Source organism: Heteronotia binoei, chromosome 5 (genome assembly GCF_032191835.1).
Source record: "Heteronotia binoei isolate CCM8104 ecotype False Entrance Well chromosome 5, APGP_CSIRO_Hbin_v1, whole genome shotgun sequence".
Classification (NCBI taxonomy): Eukaryota; Metazoa; Chordata; class Lepidosauria; order Squamata; family Gekkonidae; genus Heteronotia; species Heteronotia binoei.
Window position 1 is genome coordinate 149,297,873 of NC_083227.1, and position 15,940 is coordinate 149,313,812.

The 15,940-nt window shown below is 56.0% G+C and overlaps 1 protein-coding gene across 1 annotated transcript; it reads left to right on the forward strand.

Moving 5' to 3' along the window:
- Positions 1 to 956: 956 nt before the first annotated feature.
- Positions 957 to 9,376, forward strand: NKX2-5 (NK2 homeobox 5). The gene is made up of 2 exons (XM_060240575.1): positions 957 to 1,224; positions 8,743 to 9,376. The coding sequence occupies exons 1-2, from the start codon at positions 957 to 959 to the stop codon at positions 9,351 to 9,353; spliced, it is 879 nt and encodes a 292-aa protein (XP_060096558.1). The 3' UTR covers positions 9,354 to 9,376.
- The last annotated feature ends 6,564 nt before the right edge of the window (positions 9,377 to 15,940 follow it).

Genomic DNA, 15,940 nt, shown 5'->3' on the forward strand with positions numbered 1-15,940 from the left:
GGAGGTGCTGTCAGGGCAGAGCAAAGGCAGTGTTCACGGTACTGAGCTCCTTGGAGCAAGGAAGGATGACAACACGGCAGGTGAATCTAAGCCTGCTGCATCGCTGGATGACTCCCGCCCCACCGCCACCCTCTAACCTCATGGGCCCTGGCCTTACAGCAGAAGGACACCCCTTCCCAAGAGCGCTTTAAGCAAAGCTATCCCGGGCACAGGCACACGCAGGCTGCCCGACACTGTTTGCAGCAGAGCGTCGGGGTCCAACCAGGCCGGAACTGTGGCTCACTCAGCCTGGCAGCCGCTCTCCGGGGTCCCGGGCAGAGGAGATCTGGCGCCTCACTTCTTCCTGCCACGGACCGGACCTGGGACCCTCTGTGTGCCAAGCAGATGCTCTCCCTCCCTCCCTTCCGGAAAGCATCCTTGGAATTGCATCCTAAGAGATCTTCGCGGTGGAGTCTCGTGGGGCACACATTCCAAGGACCGCTCCCACACTGCCCCAGGAACAGGAGCGCTGTCACATGAACAGTCTGCAGCCGCGGCCTGGAGCCCAGAGAAGGAGCCCCCCAGCGAGCCCCCTCCAGCCCCATCCCCACCCGTCGCAGGAGCCCACTGCTTCTGCGCCACCCTGCCTGGGCTTCGCCTGCCAGCCCTCTGGAGCCTGCAGCGGCCTCTCCGCGTGGCGGAGGGCCTGGGCTCTCGGAGGAGGCTGCCGCCGCCGCCGCTGTGCCTATATTAGGCGGGCCCGCCCGGGCCGTCTCAGGCCCCGCCCCCTGCCGCGCCTGGCCCCGCCCCCCGCTCGCCTTGCCGTCCGCCGCGCTACCTGCCGCCCAGTGCGGGACTCGCGGCCGCCCCTGCTGCCCCCAGGCGCCCCTCTGGCCGCTGGGCGGGCGCCGGGGACCCCTGAGGCTGGCCGCCCGCCGGGGTGCCGCTGCCTGCCTGCCCGCCGCCCGCTCCCCACCATGTTCCCCAGCCCGGTGGCCAGCAGCACGCCTTTCTCGGTCAAGGACATCCTCAGCCTGGAGCAGCAGCAGCAGCAGCCCGGCGCCTTGGCCTCGCTGGAGCTCTCGGGCCTGGCCTCGCCGCCGCCCTCTTGCATGCTGGCCGCCTTCAAGCAGGAGACCTACCCGCCGACGGCCCAGGAGGCGCCCAAGGGCAACGCGCCTTTCCCCGACGGCCCCTTCTACGCCCACATGGACGCGGCCAAGGAGCCCAAGGCCGACAAGAAAGGTAACCCGGGCCGCGCGGCGGAGTTGGGGGCGGGGGGCGGGAGGGCAGCCAGAAACCCAGGCGCTGATCCGGCTCCGGGAGCCGCGGACTAGAGCCCAGAGAAGGAGCCCCCCAGCAAACCCCTCCAGCCCAATCCCCACCAGTCCCAGCCGCCCCCCCCCCCCGCCGTCTGGGAGACTTTTTCTCGCTTGCTCGCGGGCTGCACCCCCCCCCCCTCCCCAAGAAGGCCACTTTCTTTCCCCTGCGGAAACTCCAGTCGAGCCGGACGTAGCAGGCCCGGGGCGCCGGTCACCTCTGCCGCTGCTCCCTTGCCTTGGAAACCCGACGGGGTGGCCTCAAATGAGCGGCCACTCGGCGGAACCTCGAGGACTGCCTCGTAGACTGGAGACGCCGGCCGGGTTTCTTTCTTCCTCCTCCTTCTCTCCAAATCCTGTTACTGTTAAAATGCGTCCATCGGCCGTCTTCCCGCGCAGCCCCAGGGTGTGTCTGCGCTGAAGCCGTCGATGAACGACAGTTCCAGGCGAGTGAAACCCTGTTTTTCCCAGAAGTTCTGCCCTGGGACCCAGCCGAGCGAATGCCGCCGCCGTCTCCGAGTCCAGACCCTGCTGCCCGCCCGCGCCTGCCCTAGATCCCAGAGGGCGGGAAGGCTGTTTGGACAATCCCCCGGGCCTGTTTAGGGGATGTGAATCCCCTCGGATGCCGTGGGGCGCGCACCCGAGTAAAACGCGGACGGTCAGGGTGACCACGAGGATCCATCACGCCGGATGTGGCACTCAAATGTCAGCTTTCTGCCTGCGTCTTCCCTCTGAGAAGCAGCTGCCCCGGGCAAAACCTTGCGGCGTTCAAAATGCTTCGCGGACGTTATTGTAGAGCCCTTACAACGGCCCCGCGAGGTAGGTTAGGACTTCTCCTCCTCTCCCTCTCGCAGAGGAAGGACTGGGAGGAAGCGAGGGAGAGGGCTCTCGGAGGCCGCCTCTTGGGTTCGCGGGCACTGCCTCCTCCCCATTCGTTGCTCGCTTACAACACGATCCTTATTAGTCTGGTTCAGAGCGCTGCGATTGACTTGAGAAATGAATCCCCTCGAGGTGACTGGGCAATCTCCCCCACACACACCGGCCTTCTTTCCGATGGCTCCCCTCAAACCCCCCTCAAGAGAAACTGCCGGAAGACGCGGTCCTCTTGAGGTCTATTCAGAAGTGAGAGCGAATCCCGCGGAATTCCCAGATCACCGACGGCCGGAGGGCCGCAGCCTCCCTTTCGACGAGGAAGCCTCTGAGCTTCTCCCAAATTTCGTGTTGCACACCATATAAAAATGTTACTATTGAACGCCATCACTTCGTCGTCGTAGTATCGGCGTTGTTATTACTATTACTCTTGTTGATGTCGTAGCCGTCACTATTATTTTATCGTAACCCCAATAGTACCCAGAGTCTAGGTAGTACAGTGGTTCCGATAAAAGAATAGCCCTAGACGGTTTTGATCTACGATCTACCCTTTCTATTATACCAGACAACAGTTCCGCCCACCCATCCTACTCGTGGAGCCGGCGTGGTGGAGGCCCTTCGCTGCTCAAGGCTCAGCCCCCGGCCGGGGCGGTTCAAGCCTTCTTCAGAGTCCCCTCACCTCGCTCAGATCTTGTTCCCCTCCGGTTGATTTCGCTTCCCAGGGTCGCGGTTCTTTAGCGATTCATTTGGTGCAATATGTCTCTCCCGCCTTTCCTCGTTGGGTGCAGGTTAAATATTTCGGCGCCAAAAAAATGTGAAGCCTCGGGACTGGAATTTAGGAGCAGCCTCAAATGTCCTTCAACCTAAATTTGGGGGTGGGAGGAAGAGCTCTGTTCTGGGAGCTCTTGCGGCATGCAGAGGAAGTTTTCCATTTGCCTGGAGGAGTTTTGTGAGAGAGAAGCCCGGGAAGGCGGAGGCAGGCCGGTGGAGCCTAGGAAGAAGCCGTCGGTCCCATCCACAAAGGACCTGGACTGTCAGTATTTGAGTCTGTAGAAGGTATGATGCAATGCTTCGATTGTGAGCATCTGAGAGTGACAATACGCACTACTTCATTGAAAGTCTTTTTGTGTGTGTGTGTGTCTGTGTGTGTGTGTGTGTGTGTGTGTGTTTCCTTAGGGAGGGACGGTGGCTCAGTGGTAGAGCATCTGCTTGGGAAGCAGAAGGTCCCAGGCTCCATCCCCGGCATCTCCAAAAAAGGGTTCAGGCAAATAGGTGTAAAAACCCTCAGCTTGAGACCCTGGAGAGCAGGGGAGGGATGGTGGCTCAGTGGTAGAGCATCTGCTTGGGAAGCAGAAGGTCCCAGGTTCAATCCCCGGCATCTCCAAAAAAGGGTTCAGGCAAATAGGTGTAAAAACCCTCAGCTTGAGACCCTGGAGAGCCGCTGACAGTCTGAGAAGACAATACTGACTTTGATGGACCCAGGGTCTGATTCAGTAGAAGGCAGCTTCATATGTTCATATGCTCCTTGCTGAGTCTACCTGAATAGTCAGTTGCGAGCATAACTCAGCCACAGACGGAGTTCCCTTCCCGGAAAAGTAAGTCCCGCTGAAGGCAGTTGGTCTTGACTCCTGAGTAGTCTCGCCTGCGAGTTCACTGAAAGAAGCCTGGGATGCTAAATTGCATGGCTTTGAAGAGGGCTTTTCCGATACTAAAGTTGCTTTTAAGTTTAACCTGCTTTTCAGATTCAGCTAAAAAAAAAACCCCCACCTAACTCCGGTTTTGATTGTGGATCAGACTTAGATCTTGGGGTGCTTTCAGACATGCTAAATAACGCCGTATCAATCCAGTGACTGTTTGCAAGTGGATTTTTTTTTTCACGCCGCAAAAATCCAGTTGCCAAGTTCATGGAAGGTGGCTCGAAAGTGCTTTATTTAGCGGGTGTGAAAACACCCAGCTTGTTTCCGTTCCCACGTTAGCGTGGAAGAAAAGGCGAAACTCACCGACCACACATTTCAGGGCGGCCGGTATTGCAGCCTCCCGGCCCAGGAGTTCCCAAGGCGCCGCCGAGACAGAAAATCACCTCGAAGGGTCCTTCCAGCCAGATCATTCCGGCAATACATCGATAAAATGATGTGCTTGGCAAGAAAAGAAAGCAAAAGTTCTCCGGCACTCTTTAAAAACGAGCAACAATTATTTCAACAGGAGCCCCCCATACTCGAAAGTAAGGCCCCCCCCCCCAAGTAAGAACATAAAGGATTGTGATCGGATCGTGTTCATTATTTTGCATTCCTGAACGGGAAGCGCTTCCCGCTGGCTTCCAGAGGGTTGTAAGGGGGGCCTTTAAGCAGCTGCAAACCTCTTGAACCGTGCCGCCCCCCCCCACTTCCAGTTCTTTTACCTCCGCTCCCTAGCCCTGCTGGGAAAGACCCTTCAGGGATCGTCGGTACTGAAAGTCCTTTGGGAAATCAGCGCTGGGGCTTGCATGCTCGTTGAGCTCTCCGGTCCCAATATGTAATGACCTGACTGGATTTGCGGCTGAAATCTGGCAGGATCCAGAGGACATACAGGGTGTACCCTGGAATGTTAACACCCTGTTGCAAATGAGGGATTACAATCATTTTAGTCTTTCCGTCTGAAGAAGTGGGTGCGCGCACGAAAGCTCACGCCTCGAGTAACACTTCGTTGGTCTTAAAGGTGCCGCTGGACTCCAGTTTTATTCAATCACCTTGAAAGAACCGAATTTGAGTCCAGGGGCGCCTTTCAGACCAACCGTGTTTGATTCTGGGTATACGCTTTCGTTTTTGCCTGCACACTTTCTCAGATCCATGTGCATGCACACGAAAACTTATGCTCAGAATTAAACACGGTTGGCCTGAAAGGTACCCCTGAACTCGAACGTCGTTCTTTTGCTCCAGACCAGCACGGCTACCTAGCGGGAGCATTTTTTTTTTAAAGGAAAGAAAAGAAAAACGAATCAGAAGTAAAGCCTCCAGGTCCGAAATAGGTTTCTTGGGTAGGAATCAAAGGCGTTGGGAAAGCCCTGGAAATATTAGAATGCCCCTGTATAAATCGATGGTGCGCTCTCGTTTGGAATACTGTGTGCAATTCTGGTCACCGCACCTCAAAAAGGATAGTATAGCATTGGAGAAAGTCCAGAGAAGGGCAACTAGAATGATTAAAGGGCTGGAGCACTTTCCCTATGAAGAATGGTTGAAACGCTTGGGACTCTTTAGCTTTGAGAAACGTCGACTGCGGGGTGACATGATAGAGGGATAGTATAGCATTGGAAAAAGTTCAGAAAAGGGCAACTAGAATGATTAAAGGGTCGGAATACTTTCCCTATGAAGAAAGGTTGAAACGCTTGGGGCTCTTTAGCTTGGAGAAATGTCGCCTGCGGGGTGACATGAGAGAGGTTTACAAGATTATGCATGGGATGGAGAAGGTAGAGAAAGAAGTCCTTTTCTGCCTTTCTCTCAATACAAGAACTCGTGGGCATTCGATGAAATTGCTGAGCAGACAGGTTAAAACGGATAAAAGGAAGTATTTCTTCATCCAAAGGGTGATTAACATGTGGAATTCACTGCCACAGGAGGTGGTGGCGGCTACAAGCATAGACAGCTTCAAGATAGATAGATAGATAGATAGATAGATAGATAGATATAATTTTTTGGGCCACTGTGTGACACAGAGTGTTGGACTGGATGGGCCATTGGCCTGATCCCACATGGCTTCTCTTATGTTCTTATAGGAACACCCCCCTGTCCCCGGTCGAGAAGATCTGGGTGCCGGCATCAAACCCTATTGGACCCTGGGTGACCGGCGGCAGGGCCGGGCGTTGCGGCTGGCACCCTTTAGTTACACTTTATTCTCCTTTTCTAGCGGAAAGGAATGAGAGGAAACCCCTGTCGCCTGCCTCCAATGTAAAGTTGCGCCTGGTCTTTTGTTAAACCCCCAAATCGGGCTCGTTTTCCAGAGAGCAGATCGGAATTCCCTCTGAAAGAAGCCGGGGCATCTCTGGGGCCTGACTCAATTCACCCCCAGTTACTTGGCTTCGTGCCCCTGACCCTCTGTACTCGCAAGGAAATCTCTTGGATGCCAATACAAGGCCTAAAGCGCAGGGCTTCTTTCGGAATACATCTGTAATGGCGAGGCATATACGCGCCCACGGAAACTTACTCGGGATAAACCACCGCTGGTCTTAAAGGTGCCCCCTGGACTCTAACTTTGACCTATACACGGCGGGTTTCGGATGCGTCGAAGGGGCTGGATTCCCGCGCCTGAGCCCCAGTCCAAGTGAAACCTGTGTTAAGGGTTAACTTTTCCCGGCGAAGTCATCGGCTCCGAGAGTGCCTGATTTCGGCTGGATCCTGCCAGATTTCGGCGGCAAATCCAGTCAGGTCATGACATATTGTGACTGTATAGCTCTTCGTAGCCGAAATAGCTGACATCCAAATCGGTGTAGGGGTGGGATCGTGTAGATCAGGCTGCAGAATCCGAATGCAGGACTCGGGTGTTAAGGGTGACATTCGAACACTGAAAGGGGGAGGGGAGCCTGGTTATCTCACCACCTCTTAATTCGTTTCCTTCCGAAAGTGAGCACGAAGCAGAATACCCAGGCCTCAATTAAACTTTAGCGTCAATTAAAAAGCGCGTTAGGAGCGGTTTTAGCTGATAAACCAAGATCCAAAAGACGGTGTGGCCGCAATCCTACACGCGGTTGGTTTCTTCAAGCCCGCTGGAGTCCAGCCGCCTATATGTATAACAAGACGATAGAGCCCTTCTTTGGAAAAACCCTTTCCCTTCTCCAGAGAGCCTGGTGGCGCGGAGTGTTAAAGCTGCAGTACCGCAGTCCTAAGCTCTGCTCACGACCTGAGTTCGATCCCCGGCCGAAGCTGGGTTTTGAGGTAGCCGGCTCGAGGTTGACTCAGCCTGCCACCCTTCCGAGGTCGGTCAAATGAGTCCCCAGCTTGCTGCGGAGGGGGGAAAGTGTAGAGGACTGGGGAAGGCAATGGCAAACCACCCCGTAAAAAGCCTGCTGTGAAAACGTTGTGAAAGCGACGTCACCCCCAGAGTCGGAAACGACCGGTGCTTGCACAGGGGACCTTTCCTTTCCCTTTTCTTCTCCGGAAGGTTCTGGAGCGCGGCGCTTGGGAAGGAGGGGATACCAGCAGCAAGCCTGCGATCCCTGAAGGCCTTCTTCTCCCCGGGGCCAGTTCTGTTGTTAGTGGGTGGGCTGCCTGGGCCCTTCTCTTGGCTGGCGAGGGAGTGAGCTGCAGGGCTCAAGCTGCCACCTTCCCAGGGTGCAGGAGTAGCGCCTGTATCCTTCACACGCCCGCCGATTCTGCTCTCTTCCTATCCCATAAGCCAGAAAAAGCAGAACCGAAGGGTGGAGGGCCCTCTCAGGTTGCATCTAAGGAGCGCAGCCATCTCTCTCTCGCGCCCTTCCCTGTACCCTATTCTGGGTGCCTTGCCGCTACATGGGAGTGAGAGATGTTCGCTGTCCGAGGTGAGGGCACCCAGCGAGTTTTCATAGCTGAATGAGGATCTGGACCTTTCTAGTCTACCCCGCCCACACCTCATGCCCGCCGCACATCGACACCAAGAAACAACAAATGTCCCGATCTAATAGAAGACCATCCGCAGACCTGGGGGGCGGGGTATCTTTGGTGATCCCATGTCAGTCTCGGGAAGTTTGGCTTTCTCTCGCTGTGGTAGTGGTTAGAGCATCCGGCTAGGATCTGGGGGGCCCAGGTTCGAATCCCCCCCAGCACCATGGAAGTTCAATAAAACCAACCCACTGGTTAGAATTATTGCGAAGATAAACAAGGAGGAGAGGAGAAAGGGCTTAGGCTCCCGTAGGTAGTGGTTAGAGCATCCGGCTAGGATCTGGGGGCCCCAGGTTCGAATCCCCCCAAGCACCATGGAAGTTCAATAAAACCAACCCACTAGTTAGGATTGTTGTGAAGATAAAGAAGGAGGATAGGAGAAGGGGCTTAGGCTCCCGTAGGTAGTGGTTAGAGCATCCGGCTAGGATCTGGGAGCCCCAGGTTCGAATCCCCCCCCCCCCCCCCAGCACCATGGAAGTTCAATAAAACCAACCCACTTGTTAGGATTGTTGCGAAGATAAAAAAGGAGGAGAGGAGAAGGGGCTTAGGCTCCCGTAGGTAGTGGTTAGAGCATCCGGATAGGATCTGGGGGACCCAGGTTCGAATCCCCCCCAGCACCATGGAAGTTCAATAAAACCAACCCACTAGTTAGGATTGTTGTGAAGATAAAGAAGGAGGAGAGGAGAAGGGGCTTAGGCTCCCGTAGGTAGCGGTTAGAGCATCCGGCTAGGATCTGGGGGGCCCAGGTTCGAATCTCCCCCAGCACCATGGAAGTTCAATAAAACCAACCCACTAGTTAGGATCGTTGCGAAGATAAAGAAGGAGGAGAGGAGAAGGGGCTTAGGCTCCCGTAGGGGTGTGAAGGTCCATCTCTGACCAGGGGGACGAGGGGCACGAGAGCCGCTGGGCTGGGCTCCTTCTGCTTGGTCTAACCGGCCGCCGGGCGTTGTCTGTTCGCTCCCCTGCAGATCTGTGCGCCCTGCAGAAGTCCCTGGAGCAGGAGAAGAGGGAGGCCGAGGATCCCGAGCGGCCCCGGCAGAGGAAGCGCCGGAAACCCCGCGTGCTCTTCTCGCAGGCGCAGGTGTACGAGCTGGAGCGCCGCTTCAAGCAGCAGAAGTACCTCTCGGCCCCGGAGCGGGACCACCTGGCCAACGTGCTGAAGCTGACTTCCACGCAGGTGAAGATCTGGTTCCAGAACCGCCGCTACAAGTGCAAGCGGCAGCGGCAGGACCAAAGTCTGGAGCTGGTGGGCCTCCCCCCTCCGCCGCGGCGCATCGCCGTGCCCGTGCTGGTCCGCGACGGCAAGCCCTGCCTGGGGGACTCCTCGCCCTACAGCTCCCCCTACAACGTCAGCCTCAACCCCTACCCCTACAGCGCCTACCCGCCCTACAGCGGCTACAACGGCGCCGCCTGCAACGCCACCTACAGCTGCAGCTACCCGGGCGTGCAAGGCGTCCAGCCCGCGCCCGCCGGCGGCAACTTCATGAACTTCGGCGTGGGAGACTTGAACCCCGTGCCCACCTCCATCCCGCAAGGGACCGCGGGCATGGCCACCTTGCACGGCATCCGCGCCTGGTAGGAGTCCCGGAGCCGTCGTCCCCAGCCACGGGCGGGACGTGTCCCAGCCATTGGAGAGAGGCTGCCCGGCCTCAAGGTGGTGGCCCCGGCCCCTTCCCCGGGGCCACCGTGGGTCGGACCCTGTCGCCCAAGGGAAGCACCTTCTTCGGGGTCAGGCCGAAGCCCCCGGTTTCTGGGACGGGCCAGGGAATGCGGGTTTGGGCCTTTGCCTGATGAAAACCAAAGGAGCGCCGGGATCGGGAGGTGCCGCCATCTGCGAGCAAAGCCGCAAGGTCACATTTGCCGACAGCAGCCAGCGGGGTCCTCCACCTGGTGCCCCCCCCAACCCCTTTCCTAGCTCCGGCCAAGTGAAAGCGGGTGGGGCTTTTGCCCAACGGGGCTTCCGATCGGCGGTGCAGGCTAAAAGGCGTCCTTTTAAACAGAGCCTCTGTCTGAAATATTGAAGCCTTGCGGTGCAAACTCCCCCTCGCTCCCGGGCATTTTGTGCTAGACTCCAGATCTTGCAACAGCCCTTTTGTGGTTGTGCCCACCGCCCGGTGTCAGAAGTCCAAAGGGACCCACAGGCTCCAAAAGGGCTGGGGACCCCTGAGCTACCCCCTGGTTCCACTTCAGGGCCAGTGGGGGGGGGGGTCTTGTTTATTAACAGGCACCTCTCCCACCCCACCGCCCCCCGCCCCCAAAATCCAGAAACCTGCTCTTGCAAAGCCCTGAATAGGGATCCATTTCAGCTCCAGTCGGAAGCTAGCTAGGTGTTGGGAAACAGGGTCCCTTTGCGGGGTTACTTAATCGTGTGTGCGTGTGTGTGTGTGTGTGTGTGCGTGTTTCCATCACGGACACCTCCCGCCTCTTCCCCTGCCGGACCTTGGGGGGGGGGGCGAGGCAGAGGGACTGCGCCGCACCAGAGCCGGGGCCCACCGGCCGGAAAGAAGTCAGCCAGCTACCGCTGGGGTGCCAAGAAGCTCCCCGTCGCCGCGTTGTGCACTAACCCCCCCCCCCCTCGACGGTCTGCTGGGACGCGCTGTCTGTTCTTTGTCCGGCTGCCGCTGGGTTCTGCGGGGCGTCGGTGCCCTTCTCTGCTGGACGACGCAGAGGGGAAGCCCGAGGGGTGAGGGGGGGGCTGCTGCCTGGGCATTAAAGAGCGTGACTTGGAGTCATCCTGCCGCGTCCCAGTCCTTGGCTCTCCGCCGCCTCCCGCCCACCCCGTCGCTGTGCCAACCCAGCAAGCCGCCACAACCTCCGCCCGCCCGGCCAATCTGACCTCACCGCTTTCAGGCTGCTGCAAGTCTGGGCGAGGCATGGAGGGGGGGGGACACAACCCACCTCCCCCCCCCCCCAAGTGAATCAAGAACCAAAAAGGGAAGTTAGAAACCAAGTCAAGGGCCAATTGCTAAAAACATATATATACAAAATGTAATCGAAAATACAGATTTATCAAATGGTTGAAAACACGAATGGGCCCAACTGTAGCCTCGTTACAGAATAAAAATACCGTATACGTAAGAGGGAAGTATTGCGACCCGTGCATATGAATGTGGCATGTGAATATAGGCTATTCAAATGCCCACCATTGATGATACGTTGGCTCTGATCGCTTGTCTACACCTGTATTTTTGGGAGCAAAATCGGAAGGCATGCAATAGCAACATCATCCCCGAGAGCATGGCTCAAGGGGAGACTCTAGGAGGCCTCATAAACACTCTCAGGCCTTGTGCAAATTGATCTTTAGCAGAAAACTCCTTTTTTGGTCCTACATCAACTTGTGCACTGTTTTATTATTGTCGCCTGTGCCCATGTGCGCAAACATTGCTGACCACAGAAGAAGGCCTGAGTTGAAATGTGTAGGGTCACAATAGTTTTCACTTGCCTATATGGTATTTTTATCCTGTAATGAGGCTTCAGTCGGGCCCATAAATGCTTTTAACCGTTTGATAAATACATGAATTTTTGATTGCATTTAGGATATACATATGTATTTTCAGCAATTTGGCCCTTTACTTGGTGCATTCCAACAATTTATCACTTACATTTTTGGGTTTTGATGCGATCCTGTGCATACTTATTCAGGAATAAGCCCGGCGGACTCCCCTCCAAGTAAACCTGCACAGGATCGCGACGGAATCTTGGCTTCCATCCAGCCTGGTGAGCTGCAGGGAAAGATCTTGAAGCGGGGCTCTGCCGACTGGACCGCAGCCCGGCCACAACCGCAGGAGAGCGAAGGCGGCGATTAGGTTTCCCGGCTCCTCCCTTTCAGCTGGACTTCCCCGCTTGGGGTTCCAGCTTTCGTATTAAATCGCCTTTACTAAGAGAGCTAGTTTGGTGTAGTGGTTAAGTGTGCGGACTCTTATCTGGGAGAACCGGGTTTGATTCCCCACTCCTCCACTTGCAGCTGCTGGAATGGCCTTGGGTCAGCCATAGCTCTGGCAGAGGTTGTCCTTGAAAGGGCAGCTGCTGTGAGAGCCCTCTCCAGCCCCACCCACCTCACAGGGTGTCTGTTGTGGGGGAAGAAGATATAGGAGATTGTAAGCCGCTCTGAGTCTCTAATTCAGAGAGAAGGGCGGGGTATAAATCTGCAATTCTTCTTAAAAAACAAACAAAAAACCCCCAACAACAAATCGCCTTTACTGGCCAGTCTCATGTCCTGACAAGAGAAATAGACACTGCAGTCCTAAAATGAGTTAACCCCTGCTAAGTAAGTGAACTCTAATAGCCTTGGAAGGCTTCAGCTGTGTTTAGGCTTGCAGGGGGCAGCAGCCCCTCCCTCGGGAACCAGCGGGACCTTTGAGCAAAGGGGGGGGGGTGAGAACATTGGACTTGACTCTTCCTCCCGGTGACTGCATTCAGGGCGGTCTTAACAGCATTTTGGGCCCCGGGCAAAGCAGCGCACCGGGCCCCTAGGACAAGTACTCACAGGAATACAAATGTAAATGGTCGATAAAATCAAATATATATTTATTTCATTGGCCCTTCCAACAAAATTGGTGTTGAAACATTCAAAGCAACAACTAATCGACGCGATAAACATTTGAACAATACACGAGGCTTGGAAAAGGCAATAATACTCAGGAAGCCCCGCAGATTAGATGTCGCAGTATGAAATGACTACAAATTTCTTCCTACAGCAAGCATTTGCGGCATTTCTTAGCAGGGAATTGCTTTAGTGTTGGCTTGAAGTCAACGGTCTTCGGGATCTTTGTATAGGTCTACCAGACTACATTCAACATTTTCTCCACTTGCACAAATAAAAAGCTTCTCCGTTCCTATAGTCACAAACTCTCAATACCGGGTTATTAGTACTGCATCATACACAGATAAGTATGGAGCCCCTATGCTGGTGGGGGCAAGTGCCCAACAGGCCCATGCGTTAAGACAGCCCTGACTGCATTATGGGCGAAGGTCGCAGCAGGGGTGTTTGGGGCGGGGGGACACCCTTGCGGGCTCACGCCCCAGCCGCTTCGTAGGGCTGCCAACCTCCAGCCGGGACCTGGAGATCTCCTAGGACTATGATAGATTTCCAGAAACAGAGAGCCGTTCCACTGGAGAAAAGAGAGGGTGCTTCGGAGGGTGGACCCCCACTTTGCCCTGTAGTATTGTACCCCACTGAAGCTCCTTCGTTCTCCAAGCTCCCCCCCCCCCATCCCCGGATGCAGTTTCTTAACCTGGAGTTGGCACCCCTAGTGGGTTGTAGCTCCTCGAGAGTAACCCGAGCTGGCTGCAAGCGCTGAAACGTCCCAAGAGAGGGGATTTGGGCTGCCGCTGCCGCCGAGACGCGAAGGACCACTTTTACGAAGGGCATCGAGAGGGACGGTGGCTCAGTGGTAGAGCATCTGCTTGGGAAGCAGAAGGTCCCAGGTTCAATCCCTGGCATCTCCAAAAAAGGGTCCAGGCAAATAGGTGTGAAAAACCTCAGCTTGAGACCCTGGAGAGCCGCTGCCAGTCTGAGAAGACAATACTGACTTTGATGGACCAAGGGTCTGATTCAGTAGAAGGCAGCTTCATATGTAGGAGGGACGGTGGCTCAGTGGTAGAGCATCTGCTTGGGAAGCAGAAGGTCCCAGGTTCAATCCCTGGCATCTCCAAAAAAGGGTCCAGGCAAAGAGGTGCGAAAAACCTCAGCTTGAGACCCTGGAGAGCCGCTGCCAGTCTGAGAAGACAATACTGACTTTGATGGACCAAAGGTCTGATTCAGTAGAAGGCAGCTTCATATGTTCACGAAGGGCACCGAGAGCGACGAGGCCTCTTTCTGGCTTGCTCACGCCGGCTGCCCTCCCTGCCAGTCTCGCCCTCCTTCGGGCGCTGAGCGGCCTCCTAGTCAGGAAGGGCCGAGAAGGCCTGAGGGGGGCGAAGGGGCAGGGGCCCACACCTCTGGCTCGGGGAGGGCCTCCTAGTCCCGTTGCAGCTCGCCCTCCTCGCAGCCGCCAGAGACAGTGCGGTGCAGAGAAGGAGGGAGGGAGCGAGGTCCTTTCCGGCAGCCCAGCAAAACCCCCGATCGGAGGGCCGCGGCCGCAGCCACAGGGGGAGAGGGTCGCCCTCTGCCAGACGAGGAAGCGCCGTCTGAGCTGCAGCTGGTTTCTCATCGAGGCTGTGCATCTCTTCCCAGAGGAGGAGGAGGGCTGTTAATAGCAGCAGGAGGGAGCGTTCTAGCTAGCTGGGCATTTATGCCGCAGGGTTATTCTACAGGGTATTGCAAGCCAGTGTGGGGTATGGTTCAAGCGCGCAACCAGCATCTTGGAGACCCGGCTTCACATCCCCATGGAAGCTTGTTGGGTGACTTGAGGCCAATCACTCACCCTTACCTTGATCTACGCTGTTAGGATCGTTGGAAGTGAAGAAGAAGCTGAAGAAGATGATTGGATTTATATCCCGCCCTCCACTCCGAAGAGTCCCCAAGCGGCTCACAATCTCCTTTACCTTCCTCCCCCACAACAGACACCCTGTGAGGTGGGTGGGGCTGGAGAGGGCCCTCACAGCAGCTGCCCTTTCAAGGACAGAGGCTCACAGCGGCCTACAATCTCCTTTACCTTCCTCCCCCACAACAGACACCCCCTGTGAGGTGGGTGGGGCTGAGAGGGCTCTCACAGCAGCTGCCCTTTCAAGGACAGAGGCTCAGAGCGGCCTACAATCTCCTTTACCTTCCTCCCCCACAACAGACCCCCCTGTGAGGTGGGTGGGGCTGAGAGGGCTCTCACAGTAGCTGCCCTTTCAAGGACAGAGTCTCAGAGCGGCCTACAATCTCCTTTACCTTCCTCCCCCACAATAGACACCCTGTGAGGTAGATGAAGATATTGGATTTATATTCCGCCCTCCACTCTGAAGAGTCTCAGAGCGGCTCCCAATATCCTTTCCCTTCCTCCCCCACAACAAACACCCTGTGAGGTGGGTGGGCTGCAGAGGGCTCTCACAGCACCTGCCCTTTCAAGGACAGAGGCTCAGAGCGGGCTACAATCTCCTTTACCTTCCTCCCCCACAACAGACACCCTGTGAGGTGGGTGGGGCTAAGAGAGCTCTTACAGCAGCTGCCCTTTCAAGGACAGAGGCTCAGAGCGGCCTACAATCTCCTTTCCCTTCCTCCCCCACAACAGACACCCTGTGAGGTGGGTGGGGCTGGAGAGGGCTCTCACAGCAGCTGCCCTTTCAAGGACAACCTCTGCCAGAGCTATGGCTGACCCAAGGCCATGCTAGCAGGTGCAAGTGGAGGAGTGGGGAATCAAACCCGGTTCTCCCAGATAAGAGTCCGCGCACTTAACCACTACACCAAACTGAGAATGACGGAAGCCGCTTTGAGTCTCCAGTGGGAAGAAGGGGAAGTAGAAACGAAGCAAAAACAACAAAAAGTACCAACGACTGCGCTCCTGCGCCAAATATGCACCACAACCGCAGCTTTGATATCTCCTAGGTTTCCTTTGGCGCTCAGAAATGACCTAGATAGCTCTGTCCTGGATAGCCCAGGCAAGCCTAATCTCAACAGGTCTGGGAAGCTAAGCAGGGTCGGCTCTGGCAAGTACTTGAATGGGTGACCTCCTTGGAATACCAGCAATAGGGAGGACAGAGGCAGGCTTTATTTAGCCACTTCTCTGAGTATCCTCTAGACGCCCAGCAGGGGTCAGTTACCAGAGGCCGCCATGACTTCCAGGTATTCTCTCTCTCACACACACACACACACACAACTGGCCTAGAAGCTCTCTTGTGTATAAACTTCTGTTAACCAATGTAAGGAGGCCGCTTGTGTGGAAGAAGCAGAGCCACTGTGAATCATCTTGGGATCTGAATCCCCTCTCCCCGCAAATGTCTTCAGAGGAGCTGCTGCAACTTGCAAGCCACCTGCCTAGCTGGTTTGCGGCTCGCGTTTTCCTGTTCTCTTTTCACATATGAACATATGAAGCTGCCTTCTACTGAATCAGACCTTCGGTCCATCAAAGTCCGTATTGTCTACTCAGACTGGCAGCGGCTCTCCAGGGCCTCAAGCTGAGGTTTTTCACACCTATTTGCCTTTTTTGGAGATGCCAGGGATTGAACCTGGGACCTTCTGCTTCCCAAGCAGATGCTGCTGATGTCTTTGGGGCCAGGGCGGGAGGCAAAGAGGAGGGTTTG

Bases quoted from the DNA above. Each gene is read 5' to 3' on its own strand.
- NKX2-5 (XM_060240575.1), top strand. From the start codon at position 957: ATGTTCCCCAGCCCGGTGGCCAGCAGCACGCCTTTCTCGGTCAAGGAC. The intron at 1,225-8,742 runs GTAACCCGGGCC...GCTCCCCTGCAG, and splicing joins GCCCAAGGCCGACAAGAAAG to ATCTGTGCGCCCTGCAGAAG.